The sequence below is a fragment of the Equus asinus genome, chromosome 10 (assembly GCF_041296235.1).
Source record: "Equus asinus isolate D_3611 breed Donkey chromosome 10, EquAss-T2T_v2, whole genome shotgun sequence".
NCBI classification, from domain to species: domain Eukaryota; kingdom Metazoa; phylum Chordata; class Mammalia; order Perissodactyla; family Equidae; genus Equus; species Equus asinus.
Window position 1 is genome coordinate 24,466,879 of NC_091799.1, and position 25,035 is coordinate 24,491,913.

Consider the following 25,035-nt stretch of genomic DNA (forward strand, 5'->3'; position numbering starts at 1 on the left):
TTGACTTGGGTTCTCTCATGAGTTTGCAGTAAAGATCTTAGCCAGGCCTGCAGTCACCTAAAGGTGTGACTGGGGCTGGAGGATTTACCTCCATGGTGGCTTGCTCACATGGCTCTGGGCAGGAGGCCTCAGTTCCTTTCCACATGGGCCTCTCCCTAGGCTTCTTGAGTGTCCTAACTACATGGTGGCCGGCTTCCCCCAGAGCAGGCAACCCAAGAGAAAGCCAGGTGAGGACAGCAAGGTCTTGTATGACCCAACCTCAGAAGTCACACATCTTTGCTTTTGTTGTATTCTATTGGTCACATGGACCAAACCTGATACAGTGTGGGAGGGGACCACACAGGGCCACCAATAACAGGGAAGTGAGGACTTTGGGGGCCATCTTGGAGACTGGCTACCACATCTAGCCCACTGGATGAGAAGATGAGCATGGATGAGTAACAGGTATTAGAATTAGATAAGAGAACTTATGCTGCACAAGAAGTAAGATTGTCTGAAAAAGTGTGGGATGGTGGAGCCAAAGAATTGGTTAACGGGCTGAGCTTGATCCATTAGAAGTTCTAGGGTATAGAAAGAACAGCTTCAGTAAGGTTATAAAACTGTGAGAGATAAAGGAAGAGTGGCCACCTTTTATTCATGTCTCTTTTTGTTTTCTCTGAAGAAAATGTGTTTAACTGCATTCCATCATGGACACTTTTGACATTATTTTCCACCTCCCCCAAATCCCTGCTCTGAGGTCCTCTCCTATTGCATTTCTGATTCAGGAACCTGAAGTGGCCTTTTAGGACATGCTATTCCAAACCCACGACTCTGATGACTTCCAGGAGGAGTTTGAGCAGCAGCTTTCTTCAGTTACCCCTTGGAACATAGATACCAATTCATCCGCCCTTGGATTTGAACCACTGTGTTCCCTAGGACGTGGCTTACCCAGCCGTTCTCTGGCTCTTCCCACCTCTAGCCTTTTCAGGTACTCTCTCCAGTCTGCCAATTGCCTGGTTGTCACTTGAGCCAGTTTTACCCCAGCACCTTGTGAGGAAGGAACCAGACATAAGGCAGATGGGTTGTTCACTTATGTCACACTCACTCCCATCTTGTACCTTTGAACCTTTGCCTAGAATGTACAATAGTATATAAACAAGAATTGAAATGTGTGAACCAGGCTATAAATTCCTTAAGAGTTTATAACGTGGAGAACCAGTTACAGACAAAGTAGCTGGAGGAGGTGGCAAAGAGGAGGTAAGACTTCAGCGTGGTTTGGTATCTCTCCCTTCTTTTTCCTGCTGATCCCAATGCAGTCAAATCCCCATCTCTAGTTACTAGATGTGTCTGTTCCCTGAGGCAAGTCACTATATTTCTCTGAGCCTTAGTTTCTTCTTTGGTAACCTGAGGTAGTAAAACCCTTCAGAGTGGTTGTGAAGATTAAAGACAATTTACGTAAGTTAATTATTACAATAACTGTTACACGTTAATTGGTAGCTATTGTGCTGTCATTATTTGCATAAGCTTGGGATAAAGGTTGGAAACTTGTCCCCCATGCCTGAATCTCATATAGCACCTGTTAAAATGCAGTGGAGTTTGTAGGTCTTGTCTAGATGGTGAATTAACATTTATGGCCTTTCTTAATTACTAGACCTATTCCAGGAAGGAAGAAAAATGTTTCAAACAACATCTTGCATAACGGTCAGAGTGAGGTGGATATTTCTGAGCAAAGACCTGTTACAGTTTATGAGATAAAGCAGCAGGTTATACATAATCTGCTAATGGCAATCAATGCCGTAAACAAGATAAAATTTTTAAAATGCTTCTTAAAAGGATTCTGGTCCGTGGGAACTTTTCTGTGTCCCTTTGCTGTCTAAATTAGAATGTCAGACTCTGAGGATGTAGCCATTAGACGGACTCTTAAGATGTTAGTCATTTAATCCCAGACCTTCAATTGACAGCAAACATGCAAACAAAGAAGGTGGAGGGGACGAAATTCTGCTGGGCTTAGTAATAAAGACGTTCTTCCATCGTAAGAGTCATGAGTCTGTTGGTGTTGCGTTCTGCCTGGCTGCTGCCAAGAGGGTAGAACTGTATGAAATACAGATTGCTATGATCCTATGCACGTATTTTTTTTAAAAAAAGAGTAGAAGATCAGGAATATGTCTTAAACCAGGTTCATGCTGTGTGCCCAGAACTTTACACGTGTCATTTCATTCTCCCATCAGCTCTACAAGGTATTATTATTTTGATTTTATAGACGACAAAACTGAGGCTCAAAGCATTTCAAGTTGCCCAAGATCACGTAGCTAGTTAGACAGAACCAGGATTTGAGTTCAAGGCTGCCTCACTCCAAACCATACTTTTTTTTCAATGAACTATCTCAAACTTTTCAAAAAGTACAATGACTGATCTATCAAACACCCATATAACTACCACTAAACTTTACTGAATTATTTGTAAGATATTGCCATACTGGCTTCAGATGTTCCTTTAAAACAAAAGGTAATGGGTACAGTGGAAGCATGTACCTTTCTGCTGCCCCAAATTTCTCCTTCCCTTCCCAGACATAACTACCATCCAGATTTAGTATTTGCCTTTCATTATCATATGTTTGTGTCATTATTTCTGATATAAATGTCTGTAAACAATGACATTGCTTTGTATGTTTTTAAACTTATATAAATAGAAATGTTATTATATGCTCTTCATGTCGTTCTGCAAGTTGGTTTTATCAGCCAACATCACATTCCATTGCATGAATATACAGTAATGTATTTATCATTTTTCCATTGTTTTAAGTTGCTGCCAAATTTTGGCTATTACAAATAATGCTACAAAGAGCATTCCTAGTCTCCTTAGGCAGATGTGAGAAATTTTTCTAGGGTGTTACCTGGAGCGTCTATTTTTCCGCTACCCTCTACTAGGGTTCTTGGCGTCTGTGGTGAATTCCTGATGCGATGTTGGGATACCAGGGTCTTGGATGTGGGATACAGGAGCAGGATTGTGAAGAACAAGGGGCTTTTAGAGGGCTTGGCCCTGCTAGTGCGAGTCACTTGGGAGAGGGATTTTTAACTTTCAGTTAAAGCAGTGGATCTTGGGCACAAGGAGAAAAGAGGTTGGTCCCTCCTTTGGCCTGATCGACTGAAAAACTAATTTCAAGCTGGACTTGGGGATATTGGCAGAAGGAAGTAACAGGAATGGACCAAGTGAAACGAGAACGCTTGGAAGAGGTTGTTTGGTGTTTTAAGTTAATGGTTTTTAAACCATGTGTCAGGGGACCCAAGGGTTCCCATGGAGCCTCCTCAAGGGCCACTTGGGGGAGCACGTGGGCAGAGCGTACTCTGCTCACTTGGACACCTCTATTCTAACTGTTCTACACGTTTCACTTCCCTATAAGACTTTGTTTCAATAAGCTTTTTGTAGCTAAATGTCTTTTTAACATCCATTTAAGTATGTAGTAAGACAAATGACTAGTGAGAGATGTTTACTTATAATGTACCCCAACTGAATGTAGTTTGTGCCCCAAGATTCCCTTGCACACTGGTGTTATGGTCGAGCACTTAAATAGACTCTGAGTGAGTCTCATTCTGCGGTGATGGTAGCGGTAATCCATTTATTTGACCCATGTTTCCAAAGGCACATCAAATCAAAGGTAGGAATAGGTTACAAATAATAGTAATAGTATTTGGCTGACTGTTTATTACTCTGCTAGGAGCACCTTCATGTCATGATGACTTCAGAGAATGGTAACAAGTAATTCAGCTACTCGGCTGGAGTGAAGAAAGGGAACATTGAGGCTGGAGAATCAAGTGGGGCCCGGATCAGGAAGGGCCTGTGAACCGAGTGAAGTCATTTATTTGGTCTCGATCTTGAGGGTAGATTTGAGGCGGCGTTAGCAGGAAGGTCAGGTGACCACCGAAGTTTCTGCCAGACCTGGATTCTCCTCTTTCAGAGACGCAGCGTTTGTATAAAGCCAGACTCCCCTAAAGGTGGACATTTCATAATGTAAAGAAGAACCCATCTTTGAACTGTGTAGATAAAACATTTTAGTTAAACACAGTTGAGGATCTATAAATTGTTGAACTTTAGTGCTACTGAGAACCTTCGAGATCCATCATTTTTTAAATGTTTTCTACCAGAGAAACATGTCAGTGGTTTGCAAATATCATTTATCAACATTGACTCTATAATACAAGCAAACAAACTTCCCGGTACCTAAAATACAAATATTATCTATGATGATTTGAGTGTTCTTGCTTTCTGCTAAATATCTTTTCCCGAAAATGATGGCAAAGTACTTTGTTTGTTTTAACCTGACCCATCTTTCGCAACTCAGTTTAATCATTTTACAGATTTCCTTTTGAAATAAATGGGCTAGATGTTCAGACAATAGTGGCAGATTTTTGCATTTCAATAACACATGCAAGAGAGACCTTTAGTGAAATTTGTATATCAAGTGTTATCTTGTGCATCTTTTTTTCTAGTGACTTCAGTATGAAAGTGTTGGCAAAATAGAACTTTATTAATTCAAAGCAAGGAATGCCAATGTGACCATAAAACATCTAAATTATAGAAAAACATTTAGAGAAATCCATTTTACTGCTTTAAAATAGAATACCTATTCTATACTAGAGTAGAAGTGAGTGCTAATAAAAGGAAGGTAGTAAATAAAAATTTTTCTAGAGAAAATAAAACACAAAAATCTTAAAGATAAAATTCTATTTTATTCTAAATTAATTACTAGATTCATTTGTTATAGGAAGCTTCATTTTTCTTGAGCTCTTATATTAAAATTGTTAAAATCCTCCCTGAAAAGTATAACATGAGTTTATTTTTTAAAAAAGAAAGACACATTCTGTGTCTGAACAAATTCAAATTTTGAATTTCTGGTGTATGAATTAATAGATATTACTGAAGTATCTGATTGGTTATTTATTTCCTAGAGAATGATGCCAGCGTCCTAACCATGGCAATTTCTTTGCTGGTCACAATCTTTCCTCCACCTAATGTTCAACTTCTTCTGTAGACTGGAACAGACCAAGGAATATTCTGAAGACCTGCTTTGCATATCCATCTTATCCTTAGACCATTCCCAGTGCCAACGACCCTACCGCTTAGGTTTCCTCTAGGAAGACCACCTCATGAACCCTGTCTAAACCTGACACATTCTAAAATCGCCTCAACTTGAAGCTAAATCCAGGTGGGTCCCCGTCAGTATCAGAGTGGATCTACCAGAGGCGTGCTCACACATGATACAACATCAGAGCAATTGCCTGGTCAAGAGAGGGATGGCCAAAGGCAATGCAACTTACTAGTTTAGCTTTGAGCCATTCGTCATAGTGCCAGACTCTGATGTTAGAATCCCTTTATTTGTATTAATCAAAATAAATTCTTTAGGTGTAAGTCCCTATAAAATATCTCCTCTCTTTATACCTGGGCATTAAAGGGTGTTTCAGTGCCTACTTAGCTTTCCTATTTAGAAGTCCCTCTCTCTGACATTAATAATTAACCAGTAAACTAACTTACCCAAAGCCTTCAAGCTCAGTTTATTTAAGAAGAGAGTAACTTCAAGAAGGTTACATCCATGGTTTACTGCTACCTCCAGCCATGGGCCTTTGGGGCATACTTTGTTTTTTAATCTTCCTGGGGAAAAGTTGGGGACAGGAGCAAACGTAAGTAAAAGAACCCATCTTCATTTTTGAATACATCTTAGTTGTGATGAGCAAAAAAGTAAATTCAACAGACTGTGTTAATTTGAAAATAACTCTCTACTTTTGAAAACACCAAGTGGATAGTCTCATCTCTGAATGAGAAAGTCATGGATGCATTTTGATTTGATGAGTGGCGAACAACATGACAGCTTTATGGAACTGTTATTTATAAAAATTTACATAAGTTATTCAAATTCCTCTTCAAAAAAAGTACAAAATAACCTCAAGATAATAAACTTTCTTGGCATTTATTGCTTATTTCCATTTGGGGCATAGTTTTGTGTGTACTGTACACAGTAAAGCAGGATTACTTGGAGATCAGTTCTAGTACTGTGATTTGAAAAACTATTGTTGTCATTACTTCCAAATTTATGAGCTAATTCTTCACAAATTTTAGTATTATTATTGAAATACTGTGTATTTTAAACTGTGTCTTAAAAATATTGATCTCATATCTAGAAATAACATTTTAGTACTGAAAAGGATCTAGAGTATCTAAAGGAACCTACTCATTTCATATATAAGGATAAATCCAGCAGGGCACGTGATACGCCAAAGGTCGCACCACTAGAGAGAGACAGAAGCAGGACTTGTATTAAGGACTCTTCTTTACCACTTCAATTTTTTTCCGTTTGCCATAAATGTATACAGGCATACCTCACTTTATTGTGCTTCCCAGATACTGCATTTTTTTACAGTTTGAATGTTTGTGGCAATCCTGCATTAAGCAAGTCTGTCGGTACCATTTTTCCAGTGGCATTTGCTCACTTCGTGTCTCTGTGTCACATTTTGGTATTTCTTGCAATATTTCAACCTTTTTCGTTATTATTGTATTATGGTGATCTGTGATCAGTGATCTTTGATGTTATTATTGTAATTGTTTTGGAGCGCCATGAACTGCGCAGATGTAAGATGGCGACTTGATTGATAAATGTCGCGTGTTCTGACTGCTCCACCAACCGGCCATTCCCATCTCTCTCCCTCTTCTTAGGCATCCCTGTTCCCTGAGACACAACAATATTGACAGTAACCCAGTTAATAACTCTATAATGGCCTCTAAATGTCCAAGTGAAAGAAAGAGTCACACATCTCTCACTTTAAGTCAAAAGCTAGAAATGATCAAGGTTAGTGAGGAAGGTGTGTTGAAAGCTGAGATAGGCCAAAAGCTAGGCCTCTTGCACCAAACAGTTAGCCAGGTTGTGAATGCAAAGGAAGAGTTCTTGAAGGAAGTTAAATGTGCTACACCAGTGAACACACAAATGATAAGAAAGCAAAACAGCATTATTGCTGATATGGAGAAAGTTTTAGTGGTCTGCATAGAAGATCAAACCAGTCACAACATTCCCTTAAACCAAAGCCTAATCCAGAGCAAGGCCCTAACTCTCTTCAATTCTGTGAAGTCTGAGAGAGGCAAGGAAGCCACAGAAAAAAAACTCTGAAGCTAGCAGAAGTTGGTTCATGAGGTTTAAGGAAAGAAGCCATCTTCATAACATAAAAGTGCAAGGAGAAGCAGCAAGTGCTGATGTCAAAGCTGCAGCAAGTTCTCCAGAAGATCCAGCTAAGGTAGTTAATGAAGGGGGTTGCACTAAACAACAGATTTTCAATGTAGATGAAACAGCCTTATACTGGAAGAAGATGCCATCTAGGACTTTCATAGCTAGAGAGGAGAAGTCAATGGCTTCAAAGAACGGGCTGACTCTCTTGTTAGGGGCTAATGCAGCTGGTGAGTAAGTCTGTGCTCATTTACCATTCTGAAAATTGTAGGGCCCTTAAGAATTATGTGAAAACTACTGTGCCTATGCTCTATAAATGGAAGAACAAAACCTGGATGATAGCACATCTTTTTACAACATGGTTTACTTAATATTTTAAGCCCACTGTTGAGACCTCCTTCTCAGAAAAAAAAGATTTCTTTCAAAATATTACTGCTCACTGACAATGCACCTGCTCACCCAAGAGCTCCGATGGAGGTATACAATGAGATTAATGTTTTTTTCATGTCTGCTAACACAATATCGATTCTGCAGCCCATGTTTCAAGGAGTAATTTTGACTTTTAGGTCTTATTATTTAAGAAATAAATTTTGTAAGGCTATGGCTGCCATAGATAGTGATTCCTCTGATGGATTTGGGGAACTGAAATTGAAAAGCTGCTGGAAATAATTCACCACTCTAGATGGCATTAAGAACATTTGCGATTCATGGGAAGAGGTCAAAATATCAGCATTAGCAGGAATTTGGAAGAAGTTGGTCCCAACTCTCACGATGACTTTGAGGAGTTCAAGACTTCAGTGGAGGAAGTCAATGCAGATGTGTTGGAAATAGCAAGAGAACTAGAATTAGAAGTGGAGCCTGAAGATGTGACTGAATTGCTGCCATCTCATGAGAAAACTTTAATGGAAGAGGAGTAGCTTCTTATGGATGAGCAAAGAAAGTGATTTCTTGAGATGGTGTCTACTCCTGGCAAAGAAACTGTGAAGGTTACTGAAATGACAACAAAGGATTTAGCATATGACAGAAACTTAGTTGACAAAGCAGCAGCAGGGTCTCCAATTTTGCCAGTTCTACTGTGAGTAAAACGCTATCAAACAGCATCCCATGCTATAGAGAAATCATTTGTGAAAGGAAGAGTCAATCGATGTGGCAAACTTCATTGTTTTATTTTAAGAAATTGTCAGGGCCCAGCCCCATGGCTGAGTGGTTAAGTTCATGCACTTCAGCCGCCCAGGGTTTCCCCAGCCCGGATCCTGGGCACAGACCTAGCACCACTCACCAGGCCATGCTGAGGCGGCGTCCCACATAGCAGAACCAGAAGGACCTACAACTAGAATATACACCTATGTACTGGGGGCCTTTGGGGAGAAGAAGAAAAAGAGAAGATTGGCAACAGATGTTAGCTCAGGTGCCCATCTTTAAGAAATAAAATAAAATAAAATAAATGGCTGTTAAAAAGAAAAAAAAGAAATTGGCACAGCCATCACCACCCTGATCAGTCAGCAGCCATCAACATGAAGACAAGACCTTCCGCCAGCAAAAAGATTATGACTCCCTGAAGTTCCAGAGCATAGTCAGCATTTTTAGCAAAAATGTATTTTTTCATCAAGGTATGTACATTTTTTTAGACGCAATGCTATTGCACACTTAATAGACTGCAGGATAGTGTAATCATAACTTTTATATGCACTGGGAAACCAGAAAATTCTTGTGATGCTTTATCACGATATGTCTTTTATTGTGGTGTTTTATTGCAGTGGTCTGGAATCAAACCAGCAATATCTCTGAGGCATGCCTGTACATATAAATATGTAAAATATATTATAAACATACACTTAGAATATCATAAGTGTATAGCATTCTCCCACCCCTAATCTGATTTTCTCACATGGCCACAGTCACTCCAATACCTAAGTAGTTTTTGTTTATTCCTTTTTTTTTTTTTTAGGTGAGGAAGATTGTTGCTGAGCTAACATCTGTGCCAATCTTCCTCTATTTTTTTTTTAAAGATTTTATTTTTCCTTTTTCTCCCCAAAGCTCCCCGATACATAGTTGTGTATTTTTAATTGTGGGTCCTTCCAGTTGTGGCATGTGGGATGCCACCTCAGCATGGCTTGATGAGTGGTGCCATGTCCGAACCAAGGATTTGAACTAGTGAAACCCTGGGCTGCCAAAGCAGAGTGCACAAACTCAACCACTCGGCCACAGGGCCAGCCCCATTCTCCCTCTATTTTGTATGTAGGATGCCACCACAGCATGGCTTGCTGAGTGGCATATAGGTTGGCACCCAGGATCTGAACCTGCAAACCCTGGGCTGCCACCAAAGTAGAGCTCATGGACTTAACCACTACGCCACCAGGCTGGCCCCTGTTTATTCCTTTTTGAAAGACAAGCAGCTGAAGTTCCAAGAGATTGAGATTAAATGACTTCAAATTAGTGACAGAACTAGGACTAGAACCTGGGTCCCATGATACTAAATTCTTTCTACCAAACAGTCCTGACCCTTAACAAGCATCTCCTCTCTTTCTCTGAAAAAGTGAGAATGCACCATTTACAACATGGTAATCAGTTAACTTAATTAATTGATTGAGTGACTCAACAAAAATTTATTAAGCACCTACCATGTGACAGGCACTGGGGTGATAGTAGATGGCATAGAGTTTACATTCTAGTGGAGAAGCAAATAATGAAAGAATGAATGAACAAATGAATGAATGAATAAATAAAGTCAGGTAGTTATTAGTGCCAAGAAGGGAAATATAAAGGAGAGTAAGAGGATAAAGAAATGACGGGCCACTGTTAAAAAGTGTGGCCAGGGAAGCTTCTCCAAGGAGGGGACATTCAAACAGAGCTTTAAGGAAGTGAGGGAGGATGCCATGTAAATATCTGGGGAAAGAACATTCCAGATAGAGGCCAAAGTAACGTTCTTGCATCTCTGCAAGCTCAGTGGGCTGATCCTCTGCAACTAACAGGAAAGAGAATAAGAAAAAGATGAGATTTTTTGTACGATAGATTGTGCTACTGCCAAATCACGAAGGACCAAAATCTGTATGATGGGTGGATCCAGAGCCATCTTTCAGGGACTTGTAAACACTGACTATTTTATGTTTCACCACCACCACCATATAGACAATTCAAAATTAAAACAAGACTAATTGAAAAATCTACCACTTCTGAGAATACTGAAATTAAAATAGCTTTTCTCCCCTAGAGTTTTCTGATTGCAAAACTCCTGATAAGTTCAGTTTAGTATGCAACTGTAAGTGTTAATTCAGGAAACGGGCTGCTAAGGTTCACTTCCTAATTCTACAACCTATTAGCTGTGTGACCTTGGGTAAGTTAATTATCAGTTTCCTCATCTGTAAAATGGGGGTGATACTAAGACCTTCCTCACAGAGTAGTTGTAGCAACACAGTGAGTTTAAACATATAAAGTGCTTAAAAATACGTAAAGAATAAGGTTTCAGTAAATGTACCTTATGATCATCAAAGCTGAACTTTTCCCCTTTTCTGCTGTTCCTAGCTAAGTTCGTTGGGAATTCAGATGATGGTTGGAAGTCCGGAGATTCTTTTCTCTCTTAGAATTTGCCTATAAGTGATTCCAAATTAATGGTCGTGTAGCAGAACTGCCAGATGCTTTAAAGGATCTAATTGTTTCCAAGTTAATTTCACTGATACTAAAGACGCGCTGATTTTAAAGACTTTTTAAAAAGTGTTGTAATGTTGACAGAAGCCTGCAATAATTCTGCCAGGTGGGGTGACAGGTGCACCCAAGCCTGTTCTGCTGCTTGAATTAGTAATCACTATGCCCATTTGGATTGAGACACACTTCTTTTTCTATGTAGCAGCATATGTAGTGCTCATATTCAAATTAGATACTTTTTTGATACATAATGAATAACCTAGTTTATATTTGTAAGTTTTCTTTTAATAAAACAACCAAAAGTCACACCTTTTAAAATTTTTATTTCAAAAACTTATGTAGATTCATTTCCATTCTTGGATAAATCACATGAAAAACAAAATTGATGGGACAGCCTATGGTTGTGAACATAGCTTGTAACTCTGACCTCAGTTGTGTACAGAACAACTGAGAGACCTGCATATAAAGTCCTGCCTCCTTCACTTACAAGCCCTGTGACCTTGGTCCAATTAACCTCTTATCACTTGTAAAATAGGAATAATAATAGTACCTACCTCGCTGGCTTGTTATAAAGATTAAAAGAGTTGTATGTAACGTGCTAATGCAGCCTCTCATATATGGTAACTACTCAATTACTGTTATTACCGTTATTGTTATAAGATTGTAATTACTCACTCTTCAAGGACCTCTATCACTACTTCCTTTTCAAAATACACTCCCCCAGCTCACTTTTATTCTATCCTTTTCTTTATCCACTCACTAGTGTAACACAGTACTTCTAAGATTACTTCCTTTCATCTAACTTAGTGAAATTAATGAATCTTAACATCTATCGAGTACTAAGCATCCTGGGTACTTTCATATACATGCTCTTATTTTGTCCTTACTGCAGTCTGGTGAAGAAGCTGGTATTTTCACAGTTAAGCTATTTTAGTCTCAGAGAGGGTTAGTGACTTTACCGTGGGCACACAGCCAGTAGATGGCAGAGCTGGAATTCAATCACTGGTGCTTATGTTGTTTTTTTCTTCCTTGGGCTAAAATATTGACACTATTTACATGTTCCAGTCAACATCATTAAAAGTCTTCCTTTGCTGCAGTAGCTCAGGGAAGGTGCCATTAGTACTTTTCTAAATGTTAACTAAGTCTCTGGCTCTATTTCTCAAGTCTTAATTCCCAGTTATTTCTTCTTGGAAACTATACAGACATTATCATAGACCCCAAGTAAATTTTGATTTAAAATTATCATTTTTAAGTTGACAAAATTCGCCTATTTTAAATTGAATCTCTCAAGTGAGATAAAAAATATCCAAAGTATAACAAAATATATTGTATAAAGATACTGATTCTTCTCTTTCCCTATTTCAACAGGTATGTCATTTCAGCACCAAAAGTATTCCGTGTTGGAGCATCTGAAAATATTGTAATTCAAGTTTATGGATACACCGAAACATTTGATGCAGCAGTGTCTATTAAAAGTTATCCTGATAAACAATTTACTTACTCTTCAGGCCATGTTACTTTATCCACAGAAAACAAATTCCAAAACTCTGCAATCTTAACAGTATGTATTCATCCTTCATTTTCTTTATACGTAGAGAATATTCTCAATAAAATGTTTACAAAGTTTGAATATTGATAACACACAGAGTTGATCGTTTATACCGCTCTCCACTGTGAGATTATTAGATGATGTTAGTCGCTGAGGATGATATGGGTGAAACAGAAAATTCTGAATAGGAGAGCTGCATCTGCTTTTTGAGCAATGCATGTAAACTGCAACATTCTTATTGGAAAACAAAATTGTGCTAATGTGAAAATATTTGGAAATAAATTGAAAATACTTGTTTACTGTGAAAATTGCCATTACAAAGAAGTAGAGAATTATGAATATGCATATTGATGTATATGGAATGCATCACCTACAAAAACCCATGGATGCTATTTAATCTTTGTTTGTTTAAACTCCAATATTCTATCACTATAGCTTCTAAAACTAATAAAATTATTGATTACTAAAGTGAATGGCTCCCATTGACAACCTGTAGCTAATAGAAAGAAAAACCTGGATCAAATAACTTTTCCTTCTATTAAGAAAGTATAGTATAACTTGGTTAGATAAGTGCTTGCAACTCATTTTTTATTAAAAATTCTGATAACTAAAAATAACTTCATATTGATACCAGCTCAACATAAGGTTGACATAAGGGAAGCCATATTGTAGAAAAGAGACTGTATTGTAACTTTGAATGACTTCTGACTAACTAACCCAGCTAAATGCACACACTCCTGGAGATCTAACTGCTCTGTAGATTTTATGACCCCTGCTTGTACATGTACTTCCTGGCTACGATAAGACGATAACTTCGTTCCTTTGAGTTCCTTAGGAATGTGATGACCCCCAAAGAGAGTCTATGCTGATAGCCATCGTCAACAAAAACTGAAAGACCTGGTGTGGCAACTTCCAGTCTGTAACACTAGAGGGTCAACATTCCTAACCCCTCCCCTATAACCCACTGGCCTATGTAACTGCTTCAAGATTCTGTGCCCTCCTTAAGACAGTTCTTTTGGACATTAGTCAGCCATCTTCCCTCTTGCTAGCAACCTGTAATAAAACACCCTTTCTCTGCCACTATCTTGCCTCTTGACGACTGGCTTTTGTCTCATGGCAAGCAGATCGTGCCCTTTGTGCAGTAACAATACTTACTATTTATTCACCACACTGAATAAATAAATCCAAAATATTGTTTCAAATTCTGATTACATTAAAAAATGAACCAGAAAGTTAAAGATGACTAGACTTTGAAGGGGCTCTGAGGTTCATTTAGACCAGTGTTTCTCTAAGGTGAGTTCTTTAAAAAGAAATTAAAATTTGAAATTGTATAAAGAGCTTAGAGTTAGAATTATATTAATATTTAGCATTTTGAATTTATTTTATAAATTTGTTTTGATTTTATAATTAAATAAAAGTCATAAGCATAAGAAAATTATACCTAGTTTTAGGTGTGTACATATTTAAGTACACTGTAATAAAAATAATATTTTATTATGTTGTAAATAATAAAAAGTCGACACTGAGAGTCCTCCAGGACTCTTTTATCCTTTAAAAGGGGTCTGTATGTTACTTGAGTTTGAGAAACACTGATCTAAATCAATTCTAACCAAATGCAGGAATTCTTTCATTAATGTTCTCGATGACAAATAGTCTAACCTCTTAACAAATACTTCTACTTATTAGGTTTATTAGGAATTAAAATTCACTTCCTAGGAGAGTTATTTTCAGGAGGCAGTCTTCTCTGATGCCACTAGCCACACACGTGTGGTTGTTACCTTTAAATTTGTCAATCAAATTTAACTAAAATCAAAACTTTAGTTCATCAGTCACACTAGCCACATTCCAGTGCTCAAATAGCCACATGTGACTAGCGGTCACCATACTGGACAGCATAGATATACAACATTTTCATCATCACAGAAAGTTCTATTGAACAGTGCTCATTTAGGTGGTTAATTGAAAAGGTAAAAGGGAAAGCATAAAAATCAATACATATTTCCAGCATTTAATTTTATCTTAACATTATAATGTATGTATGTTTGCCAGTTGTTTGATGTTGTGCCAAGGTCTTTTCTTTAAGTATGGGTCCACTCATTACAGCATCAGATCTTTATGATGTGTCACACCTTTAACGAATCATCTTTGTTCTGCAGTTTCTGTTTCTTTAAAGTGGAGAAAGAAGTTAAAGACACTTGCAAAGCAATCTGAGTGCAAAATCTTTATAGATTCTTCCTGTTTTCCAAATGTTTACAGTATCCACATATCTAATTCCACAGCAGTTGATTTTAGTGATTAACTTCTATCACATGTTTCTAAAGCCTAAGTTTTCATAGAAACATTTTCCTTTCTTTTACTACTTTATATGTATTAAATTTGTATATCATGCAATGTAAAGTGGATAATTACAATTACATACACACATTGGAAAGTGTGCAGCTCAACCCACGGGAGCAGAAGGATGCAGATAGAATACAAAGTGTACTTAACATCAGTCAGGATGTTGAATTGAGGGAATGGTGAATATGGGCTAATAAAGTCAGCCACAAGTTTGTTAAGAGAGTTCCATGGCAGTACTTTCACTAAATGTGTGTAAAATTTAGGAAACATGGAACTGAAAAGACTTTCAATTGCTTAAAGCTAAATTTTGATTATTATATTTGACAATGAAGGGCTTTGGGTAAAATTTATTTACATTTTGGCTCCTCTATTATTTTTCAAATGACTAAATACACATACTTATTGTCTGTTCTCGTGACATTACAGTGGTATTTAGAAAATCAACATGTTTTATAATATTAAAATTATGGTACTCTTTTCCACCAACATTTTCTTTTACAGATACAACCCAAACAACTGTCTGGAGGACAAAACTCAGCTTCACATGTGTATTTGGATGTTGTATCACAGCATTTTTCAAAAGCAAAAAAAATTCCAATAACCTATGACAATGGATTTCTCTTCATTCATACAGATAAGCCTGTTTACACTCCACACCAGTCAGGTAGGACATAAGATGCTTCTTTCTCTGGGGGGAGAATTGACACTATATTGTAGAGCTTTTTAAAACATGAAATTAAGTGGAGACAGGTTTCCAACTTGCTCAAAGGAGTCTCAATTCCCAATGACTTTTACACTTATAAATACCCTTTTAATTTTGTGTATATGGAAATTGCTAAATAAACAATTAAATGGAATTTAATTTTAAATTTAAGTTTGATTTTAAATATAAATTTTAAATTCATATGGAAATTACAAAGTTGACAATTACATTATCTGCCCCATCACTTATTTCCAAGTAGAAAAAAAGCTTTTTAAAAATTGTGAAATGTTGTGTTATATCTTATTTATTAAACAAATATAATATGTAATTGTAAATATAATTTTAACAATGGGAAAATAATTTGTTGTAGAGCCATGTTCATAAATAAATTCCATTACTTTGGAACTCATCTTCAAATTCAGAAAACAAATCCACCCCTAGGGGATCAGATGTTTCAGCAAAGAATAAACTAGATCACAGAAATATATGGGTATTAATTTTCTAAGGGAATCTACCTAAGAAAGTTCCTGTTAGAATATTGTTTCATATTCATGGCTCTTCTGTTAGAGGGAGAAAGGGCAGGACAGCTAGGCAAAACTCTATGACTGAGGAATAACTGGATTTATTCCAAATGAACTAAAGGTAAAAACACAAGAAAGTGAGAATGTTGTCCAGATATGTTCATGTGTCTGCAAAGTTTTTGTTTCCTCCATCTCTCCCTCTCGCCATCATTGACTTTTGAGCACATCAGAGATGGAATTATGAGAAAACTGTATGTGGGAGGAGGAGGTCATGAAGTTTTAATAACGATATGATTGGCGAAGAACAGAGGAAGGTAGGCAGGACCAGCGAGACTTGTTGAAAAACTTTTCACATAATGCATACTTGCTAAATGTTGGTTGATGTTGATGATGACAATAGTGGGGTGGAATGGGCCTACACCATTGCCATTTCAGCAGGAGCACCTGTTATGATCAGCCAAGAAAGGAAAGGCCTAGAGAGGGTGAGTTACTCTCTCGTCTTGGACAAAATATCATTGTCAGAATAGTACCCTCTCTTGACTCCAAAGATGACTTGGTATACAAGGAAACAATCTCTGCCCATAAAGCTTGGGCCCTTTTAAACATAATCATACCTAGAAATAAACATATTCTTTCCCTTGTCCTCCTCCTGTATTAGGGGAATCTTCATTAATTCAGTCCTGTTGATACTACCTACCACTTAGGGTCTTCGGGCTTTGTCCAATAAGTAGTCTGATACCAAGAGCCTGGGACCTTTCTTAGCCTCATTTATTATTTCTCTATGAGGACTTTACTGTAAGATGTGGTATCCTCATCTATTCTAATCACAGAGGAAACGTAGGGAAGTTTCTCCTAAATATTGACCCATTAGTGAGAGGAAGTGAAGGATAGTGGTTAAAAGCACACTCTGGAGACAACTGTCTGGGTTCCAATCCAAGCTTGGGCTGTGATTAGTTCTGTGACCCTGCACAAGTTACTCAACCTCTCTGAGCCTCACTTTCCTCATCTATAAAATGGAAATAATAATAGAACTTACCTAGTAAAGTTGCTGTGAGAGTTAAGTGAATTCCTACATGTAAAGCATTTAAAACAGTGACTACCACAGAATAAGCACTAGGTAAGAGTTTTCTGTTATTACTTAATCTGTGGAGTAGCACAAAGCCGTATTTACACAGAAGAAAAAGAATTACTTAAAAGTAATTTTTTAAAAAATTGATTAAATCTTGCTATTTATAGCTCTAATATCCCAGCTGACACATTTAATCTGAAGATCCTTGAGAGATTTTTAGTATAAGCATCTTTAGGATAGAGACCTAAATCTTCAAGGCTTTATAGGATAAAGGACTTTAGAGTATTGACCAGAACCTTCAGTTCCATTCAGCCTGTATCCTGTCTTCCCCTCGAGCTTCATCACCCACCATGTTCCCTGTCATCTGTGGACACAAGCCAAATGGACCCCTTTTCAGTTGCTTCCAATCGATGTTAAGGCCTGTGTACCTCTGCCTGGTACATTCATGCCCGTCCTTTGCCTCATTAACTCCTAGTCAACCTTTCATGCCATCGCAGGACTGGTCTAGAGGGCAGCCTTCTCTGACCTCCCTGACCACTTCACATCTGCCTCTTCTGCATGCTCAGAAAGCCAGGCAATGTCCTCTGTAGCCCTTCCCACCCCTGGAATTTTACATATCCCCGTGTGATCATGTTTTTGCCTCTCTCCTCCACTCCACTCCTCACACCTCCGTGCCTAGCATAGTGCCTGCACACAGAAGACACACAATACATTTTTTTAATTGAGTTATACTTGACATGCAACACTGTCTAAGTTTAGAGTGTACAACATATTGGTTTGATACATTTGTATTGCAATATGATTGTCAACAGTATACTTTTTAAAGCCATATCTTTGGTACAAAAAATTTTATTGATCTTACCTCCAATATGCCATTGCTGGGAAGACAAGATTAATTTTCTAACCTGAACACAAACTGGGTTAGAAAGTAGACAAGTAGTAGTTGTAGAAATAATAATGATAAAACAAAAATAATTTAAAAATAATAAACACTTATTGATTTGTGCCAGACTATGCAAAAGCTTTGCCTTATTTAGTTCTCACAACACTATGAAGCGGATACTAGCAGTCCTGTTTTACAGATGAGGGAACTAAGATTTAGAGGGATTAAGCATCCTGCTCAGGGCCAGACTGGAAAATGGCAGAGGCAGGAGTGAAAGCAAAGTTCTGAACTCCAGGGCCTGTGCTCTTAACTTTTGTGACCTACTGCGCCTGGCAGCTTCCCAGCGATGCTCAGTCCCGGACAGGATGTGTTCACAGGCAGGAGGAAGGATTCGAGATGGAGACAGGAGTGAGGGGCAGGGGGATGGGTGGCAGAATTTGCTGAGCATCTTTCTTTGATCCTTATGGTCTTAGTGAAACCAATTTTAGAGAGCTTAACGGGGCTTCTTATGTAGAGCTTTGCATAATATTGACCCATTAAGATGTTTATGGTGCCAGTTCAATTTTATTTTGTGAGTTAAGTTTTGGCCGTGAATAGATTTGAGCATCAGGAAAACCCTACAGAAATTACGAGATGTCATTGCAGGGAAATAGATCAGCAGTCTCAAACAGCTGTGAGTTAAAAGATAAACAGATGTGTTTGTTTAAAAGATGGAGATTAACTGACAGAAAGAAATGGAAGAGAACTAATCATTATTGGGCCCCTGACATTAGTCCTTTAACCATGAGAGAACAATTGTAGGATCTGGCTCAAGAAATATAACAAAACCATACAATTCAAAGCTGCCTTCAGCAACAATGGGATAATTTGGGGCCTTGGTGGTTTCTTTAAGTGGAAGACTGTGTTATGTCTAAATCAAATATCTAATTTTCCATTAAAATCTTCAAGTCTAACATGAGACAATATATTATACTCCCATATATTCGTATGGTAACATCAATTTCGCTACTACAAGATTTTTCATAAAAAACTGCCTAAATTTTTCCTGTATATGTGTTCCAAAAAACTTGTATGTAGCACAACCAGAGGCACTCACAACTGGAATATGCAACTATGTACTGGGGGGCTTTGGGGAGAAGAAAAAGAAAAAAAAAAAGAGAAGATTGGCAACAGATGTTAGCTCAGGTGCCAATCTTAAAAAAAAAAAAAAGCTTGTATGTAAAGATACCTTAATAAAGTGAACTGAACTTTAAATTCACTACAAGTAGCTCTTTAAAGGAATCCAAGAGGATTCTCTTTAAAAGAAAAGAATCTTTAGTAATCTACATGTCTGTAAACTAATTTTTTCTTTCTCTTAAATAAGGATTTTTGTGCATTGATTTTTGTGATTGAGGTTTTTTTAATTGAATCATCATTTTTAAGGATCATTATTGTAAAAAATAAAAATACCATTGTGTTTAGCAGATATCAATTTTTCTTACAGTAAAGGTTAGAGTTTATTCGCTGAATGATGACTTGAAGCCAGCCAAAAGAGAAACTGTCTTAACTTTCATAGTAAGTATGTTATTTATTTAGATAATAATTTAACTCATCTTCAAGACAAGATCCATTGTCCTGTAACCCTGCCCTAACACTTCATGAACTCATTCAATGCTCAGTAAATGGTTATTGAACATCTCCTGTAAGCATAACATTGTAGGTCTAAACCTCTAGGATGGACAGATATAATAAGCTCAAGTAAAAATCTCAGCAAGTTATGATTGTCAACTAAATAATTTAAATATATCCTTCATGATTTCTTTCTTAAAGAGTATCGATAAATCACTAAGTTAAATACCTACTATGCATGAGATTTTTGATTTGTGCAATTCAAGAAAAAGAATTACAATCTGTGATACTTACACTTAAGGAACTTAGAGTTGAGTAACTACCATACTAATACCTGTGAAAAATAGTGCTAAACCATGAGCCAAAGATCAGCAGCTATTAACCTTTGATCAGCCATGGCATTCATAACAGATGACATTGACACACGTGCAATCAACTCCGGTGGTCTTACCCAGTTTGGGTCACAACCCTACCGAATTTTGTTGGGAAAATAACTGCTCACCTATTAACAGTAGGCGTGTTAGTGATAGTCCTTCACTATAGGCTGCAACACCTTTTCTCCTACTCAAAAAAACAGAAAACTTATCAGAACACAAGTGAAAAAGAGTGATGTATAAGGATAACTTTGAATCCTTTAACTTAGAAAAATTATAAACCTTTCACAAACTTTAATATCTAACTATTTTGTAACAAATTACTTGTGAAATGTCAGAGTGTTCCAAGATTGTGGTTGCTAACTATTGACACAGACTGTACTCTACAGAAATTCAAAGAGATCAGGGAGGCCAAGGGACACTTCAAGGAGGAAAAGAGATTTGAACTGGGCCTGGAACAATGAGTAGAATTTGGATATGTGGAGAAGAAGTGGGAGGATTGCTAGAAAAGGAGGGACAGAGCAGAGAGTCAGAAGTAAGAAGGATAGAACAGGAGCTACTTTTCAGTCATGCAATAGAGAGTCTCTTCTAGATAATTGAGACCAAGATACCCTGGAGACTGATATATACAATTCTTTTTTTTTTTGGTAAGGCAAGAGATGGAAGAAGGCCCAAAAAGAGGGAGGGAAGTAGCTGAAAGGAACCATGTTTGCCTTCCACAACATTTAAATCATGTTCTTCCTTCATATTTAATTTGAACATGTGGATATTTGTTAGTAAATATTTCTGTGTATCAAAGATAATATAATCACTTAATTTTTCAAATGTGGTTTATGTGCTTTGAAGTTGTTTGTTTTTATTCAAAGGATCCCGAAGGATCAGAAGTTGACATTGTGGAAGAAAATGATTATACTGGAATTGTCTCTTTTCCTGACTTCAAGATTCCATCTAATCCTAAGTATTTTAAAGTATTTGTTAATAAAGTTTTCTCTAAAAAGCACATCTGGAACTTTTCGTTATGAGGCAGATAACAAGTCAAATGGAGTCACCTAGTGTTAACAAAGGCGCCAGTGTGAAGGACATGAGGATATGCAAAGTCTTTCGAAGTCTAATGAGAAGCTAGGCTCAGTCTCTGGCAAAAAAAAAATTCCTTTTTCAAAAAATATACTTCTCAAAAAAAAATACTTCTCATCAATCCTCTTTACATACAGAAATTAAAATTTGAAAGAAGCAAAAATAGTCCCCAACCTTTTTTCTTCCGTCAAAACCATCAATCCCTCCACCCGTCAAGGAATCTTCTAGACTATCTAGACTGGTGTGTAGACAGCTCGTGTGGTCTAATCTAATAGACTAAAAGGCTGGTGTGCTCTGAGAGCTATAAAAATATTGATCCTCTGTATTCTTTGCTGCATAGACTGCTAGAAGGCAGATTTCAAAAGAGAGGGTGTTCTCGGAGTCATTTAGCATTTGGCCTCATGCTGAAGGATTTAAGAACATGTTTAAACAGAGCCCAGTGTAATAAATATTTAGTGAACACATTCCCGGTATGGTCTAAGCGTAATGGGCATGAGAGATTCAAAACAGAAACAAAGAGTCCACAGTCCCTGACTTCAAGGCATTTAGAGTAGGACAAATAAGATAAGTATACCTATAAATGGCTGCAGTATAACTTTAAAGCAAAATCTTTTTATGGTCATTTTTGCTCTGCCCTCTAAATGGGATTTTGCAGTTAATTCACTATACTGAAAATTTTCTAGAAATTTGTATGAAATTGAAAGATTTAAACAATTTGGATAATTTTTAAATTGTATATGTCTTTAAAAATACTGCATGCTCTATAGCACAGAATTGATTTTATTATTTTATAACTATCATCATTTCTCCAACTTCATCTTGTGCCATTTGTTCCGTTAGCCTCTCGTGACCAGTACATTCCCATCCCCAGTACCTTTGCGCATGTTGTCCCCTCTGCTTAGAATGTGCTTCACCTTGCTCTTCACAAGGCTGGCTGCTTCTCTTTCTTTAGGACACAGGGTAAACACTCCCTTTTCAAAGAGCCTATCCCTGGATGCACCATCTAATGCAATCCCTCTCTTCCTTTTACTCTCTTGTTCATTTTCCTCGTGGCACTTATCTCAGTTCTGTAAGTATTATTTATTAATTTACTTGCCTTTTTATTCCCCACTAGACTGTAAACTCCTTGAAGATAGAGGTCTTGTCTGTATTGCTCACTATTGTGTCTCCAACACTTCAGCATAGCAGGCAGTTGATAAATGTTCATTGAATTAATGATAATGATGATGATAATAACTGTAATGTTAAGCTTTATTGATTGCATAACCAATATGCAGGGTGGATATAATTTTTCTCATTTCACAATTGAAGTTAAGTAACTTCCCAAGTCGGATCTGCTAGTAAATAGAAACATGGGAATTTGAACATCCATGGACCACGAGCTCTGTGAAGACAGTGACTCTTCAATCCTGCTCAGTTTTTATCTCCAGTGTTTAATCCAGTGCTCAGTAAACACTTTTGAATGAAGGTCGTTAATGAAACCCAGGTCATTTTCCTCTTTAAACAAACCATACTTTGTCTTCAACCACAATTTCATTTATGTGAAGTGTCACTTTTATCATCTGGATAGGCTTGACCTGTGTTTTACATTTCTGGAGACATTCTTATGGACTTTCTACTATAGTGTAGATTTTAGTATGATGTTAGTAAAATTAAGCTCCAGAATTAAGTAAATTCTCAAGGAGGATAAGCTCTTCAAATCAAAGCTATTGACTACATTAAGAGAAAATACCTGAAAAAAATAACACAATGTACGAAAAACTAATTACTAAATTTCTATTACCCTGAAAATGCTCAATTATTTCTGTTTATTGCTTAAAAATCTGTCACAAATAAAATATATTACTTAGGCCATATACATCTTTACTTACTTTTCTCTCTTCAAAACAGGAAATGATTAATTTCCTCTGGGTGAATTAAAAATATTTGATGACTTCTGTAATTTTAAATATTTTGCTTCCACAGATATGGTGTGTGGACAATTCAAGCTAAATATAAAGAGGACTTTTCAACAACGGGAACTGCATATTTTGAAATTAAAGAATATGGTAATTTCTGACAATTAAGCGTTTACCTATAAAGAGTTAGTGTTTTTGCAATAATTCTTGTCATTAGTGAACTTAATGTCAAATCAATCCCAGACTAAGAGGAGGCAGCCTGCTGGAATGGTTAGAAGCACTGGTTGAGGGGGTGGGAGGTTGTCCGGATGCCTGAGCTCTCGTTCCAGCACCCCCTTGTTAGCATTGAACAAGCACACCAGTCTCTCTCGACTTGAATTCCTCATCATAGATCTGGAAGAGACCTAGTCCACTGAGGAGCTTGACTAGTTAAGGTCCTTTCCAGAATTCTGATTTTAGGAGAAACTTAAACAATCAGAGAGGAGATGAGCAGAATGCAGTAAGAATAATAGATGATTTACTCAAGTCATTACAACCAATTAGTGATGCAACAAGACCAACTGGATTTCCACACCCGTAGTGCAGTGTTATTTTCCTTCTGGCTCGAAAATCCCTAACATGTTTATCTGGAAATTTAAGATATTCTTATTTTTAAATCAATCATATTAATGGACTAATAATTAACACATAAATAGTTTAATCTTTCCATTTCTTGTAGTTGTTTACTAGAGTATTTGTATGCTCTGATATCAAATTTAACTTTTTTTTTTGCTTGAAGTCACTTTTTATTCCCCCGGGAGACTCATAATAATATGGAGAATAAACGCACCAATTTTAAAAATTAGTAAACAAAATAGTGACGAAACAAATTTGTTGTAATGTAACTAAACTTTAAAGTTATAGGCTCTCGGTAACATGCAATCCTAACCCATCTCCCTTCCTCCAAGTGTTTTTGCTGCTTCCTATGTATATCTAGAATTCATCCACCTCTTATTGTCTGTAGACACCCATTGATTCATCACAAGCCTTCCTCCTGGACTACTGCCAAAACCTCCTAATTGCTACTCTACTTCCAGGCTCTTCCCACTGGGTATTAGCCAAGATAATCTTGAAACGCAAATCTCATCATGTTATTTCACTGTTGAAAATTTCCCAGTAGCTCCTCATCCCTTTTATAACGAAAGTCAAAATCCTTATTTTGAGCTGGCTCCTGCCTTCCTCCTCTTCAGCCTCATTTTACACCACTCTTCCCCTCACTTCCTCCAGCAGTGGTGACTGCATATGATGTTCCATTTGCCTAGAAGACTTTTCCCCTTCTTCATTGCCTAGCCAACTCCTACTCACCTTTCAAGTCTCAGTTGAAAAGCCATTTATTCAGCAAAGCTTCCCCTAAATTCTCTTTCCTGGGAAGGATTCCCTGTACTGATTTATATCAGTTTTTATAACTGGTTTAGGTATTTATCTGTGTCATTATTTGCTTAATGTCTGTCTTCCCTGCCTGACTGTGAGCTCATCAAGGACAGGGTCTGTATCTATCTTGTTCACTAGTATATATCCCTTGGATAAGAGTGTGCCCACTACATGGCAAGTAGGTATTAGATGAAAGGATGAAATATTTTCCTCCACCTCATATCCTGGAGGAAACAGACTGGCCTTGATCTCTAATGGCACAGGAATGCAGCCCACAGCAACAAATTGCATTGCTCTTTCACATCTGGCCTTCACCATCCAGGGAACACACGAGCCATATCTGAAGCCAACTCTCTCATGTACCCTTGGGTGTCAGTCTTTGTCCATAATATCAGGGACATGCAATCACCCAATTTTCTGTTAACTTGTGTTCAGTTTAATAGAATTAAAATCTATAAGCCCTAGTACATGGTCTGAGTTCATATAAAGAGAAGACAGTGCCATTTTGACTGGTGAAATTGTTTTCTCTTGGGCAATCAAGACACCAAAGAGATAGCAAAAACCCCCTTCCTGTCTGTTCTAATTTCTAATTTTGCATGGATGTTCTTTCTTATAGCTAATTTTAAGCTCTCTCTTCTTGCTGAAAGTCAGGGTTTTATGCTGGAATTTGGAAACTGAATGGATTCTATCAACTAGACAAAAAAGGGAAAGTGTTAAATAAGCAAAAATTTTCCTTTTCTATTTTCAATTTAATAAACACTTGTTGAGCATATACTAT

The 25,035-nt window shown here is 37.3% G+C and overlaps 1 protein-coding gene across 1 annotated transcript in view; it reads left to right on the plus strand.

Moving 5' to 3' along the window:
* The first annotated feature begins 5,506 nt into the window (after positions 1-5,506).
* LOC106824223 (complement C5) overlaps positions 5,507-25,035 on the plus strand; it is an 84,473-nt gene continuing 64,944 nt past the window's right edge. Inside the window, exons 1-6 of the mRNA XM_014830413.3 lie at positions 5,507-5,654; positions 12,197-12,389; positions 15,219-15,381; positions 19,377-19,447; positions 20,742-20,833; positions 22,915-22,997. Coding sequence (XP_014685899.1) covers positions 5,590-5,654; positions 12,197-12,389; positions 15,219-15,381; positions 19,377-19,447; positions 20,742-20,833; positions 22,915-22,997 — 667 coding nt within the window. The 5' untranslated portion in view covers positions 5,507-5,589. The remainder of the gene's footprint in view (positions 5,655-12,196; positions 12,390-15,218; positions 15,382-19,376; positions 19,448-20,741; positions 20,834-22,914; positions 22,998-25,035) is intronic.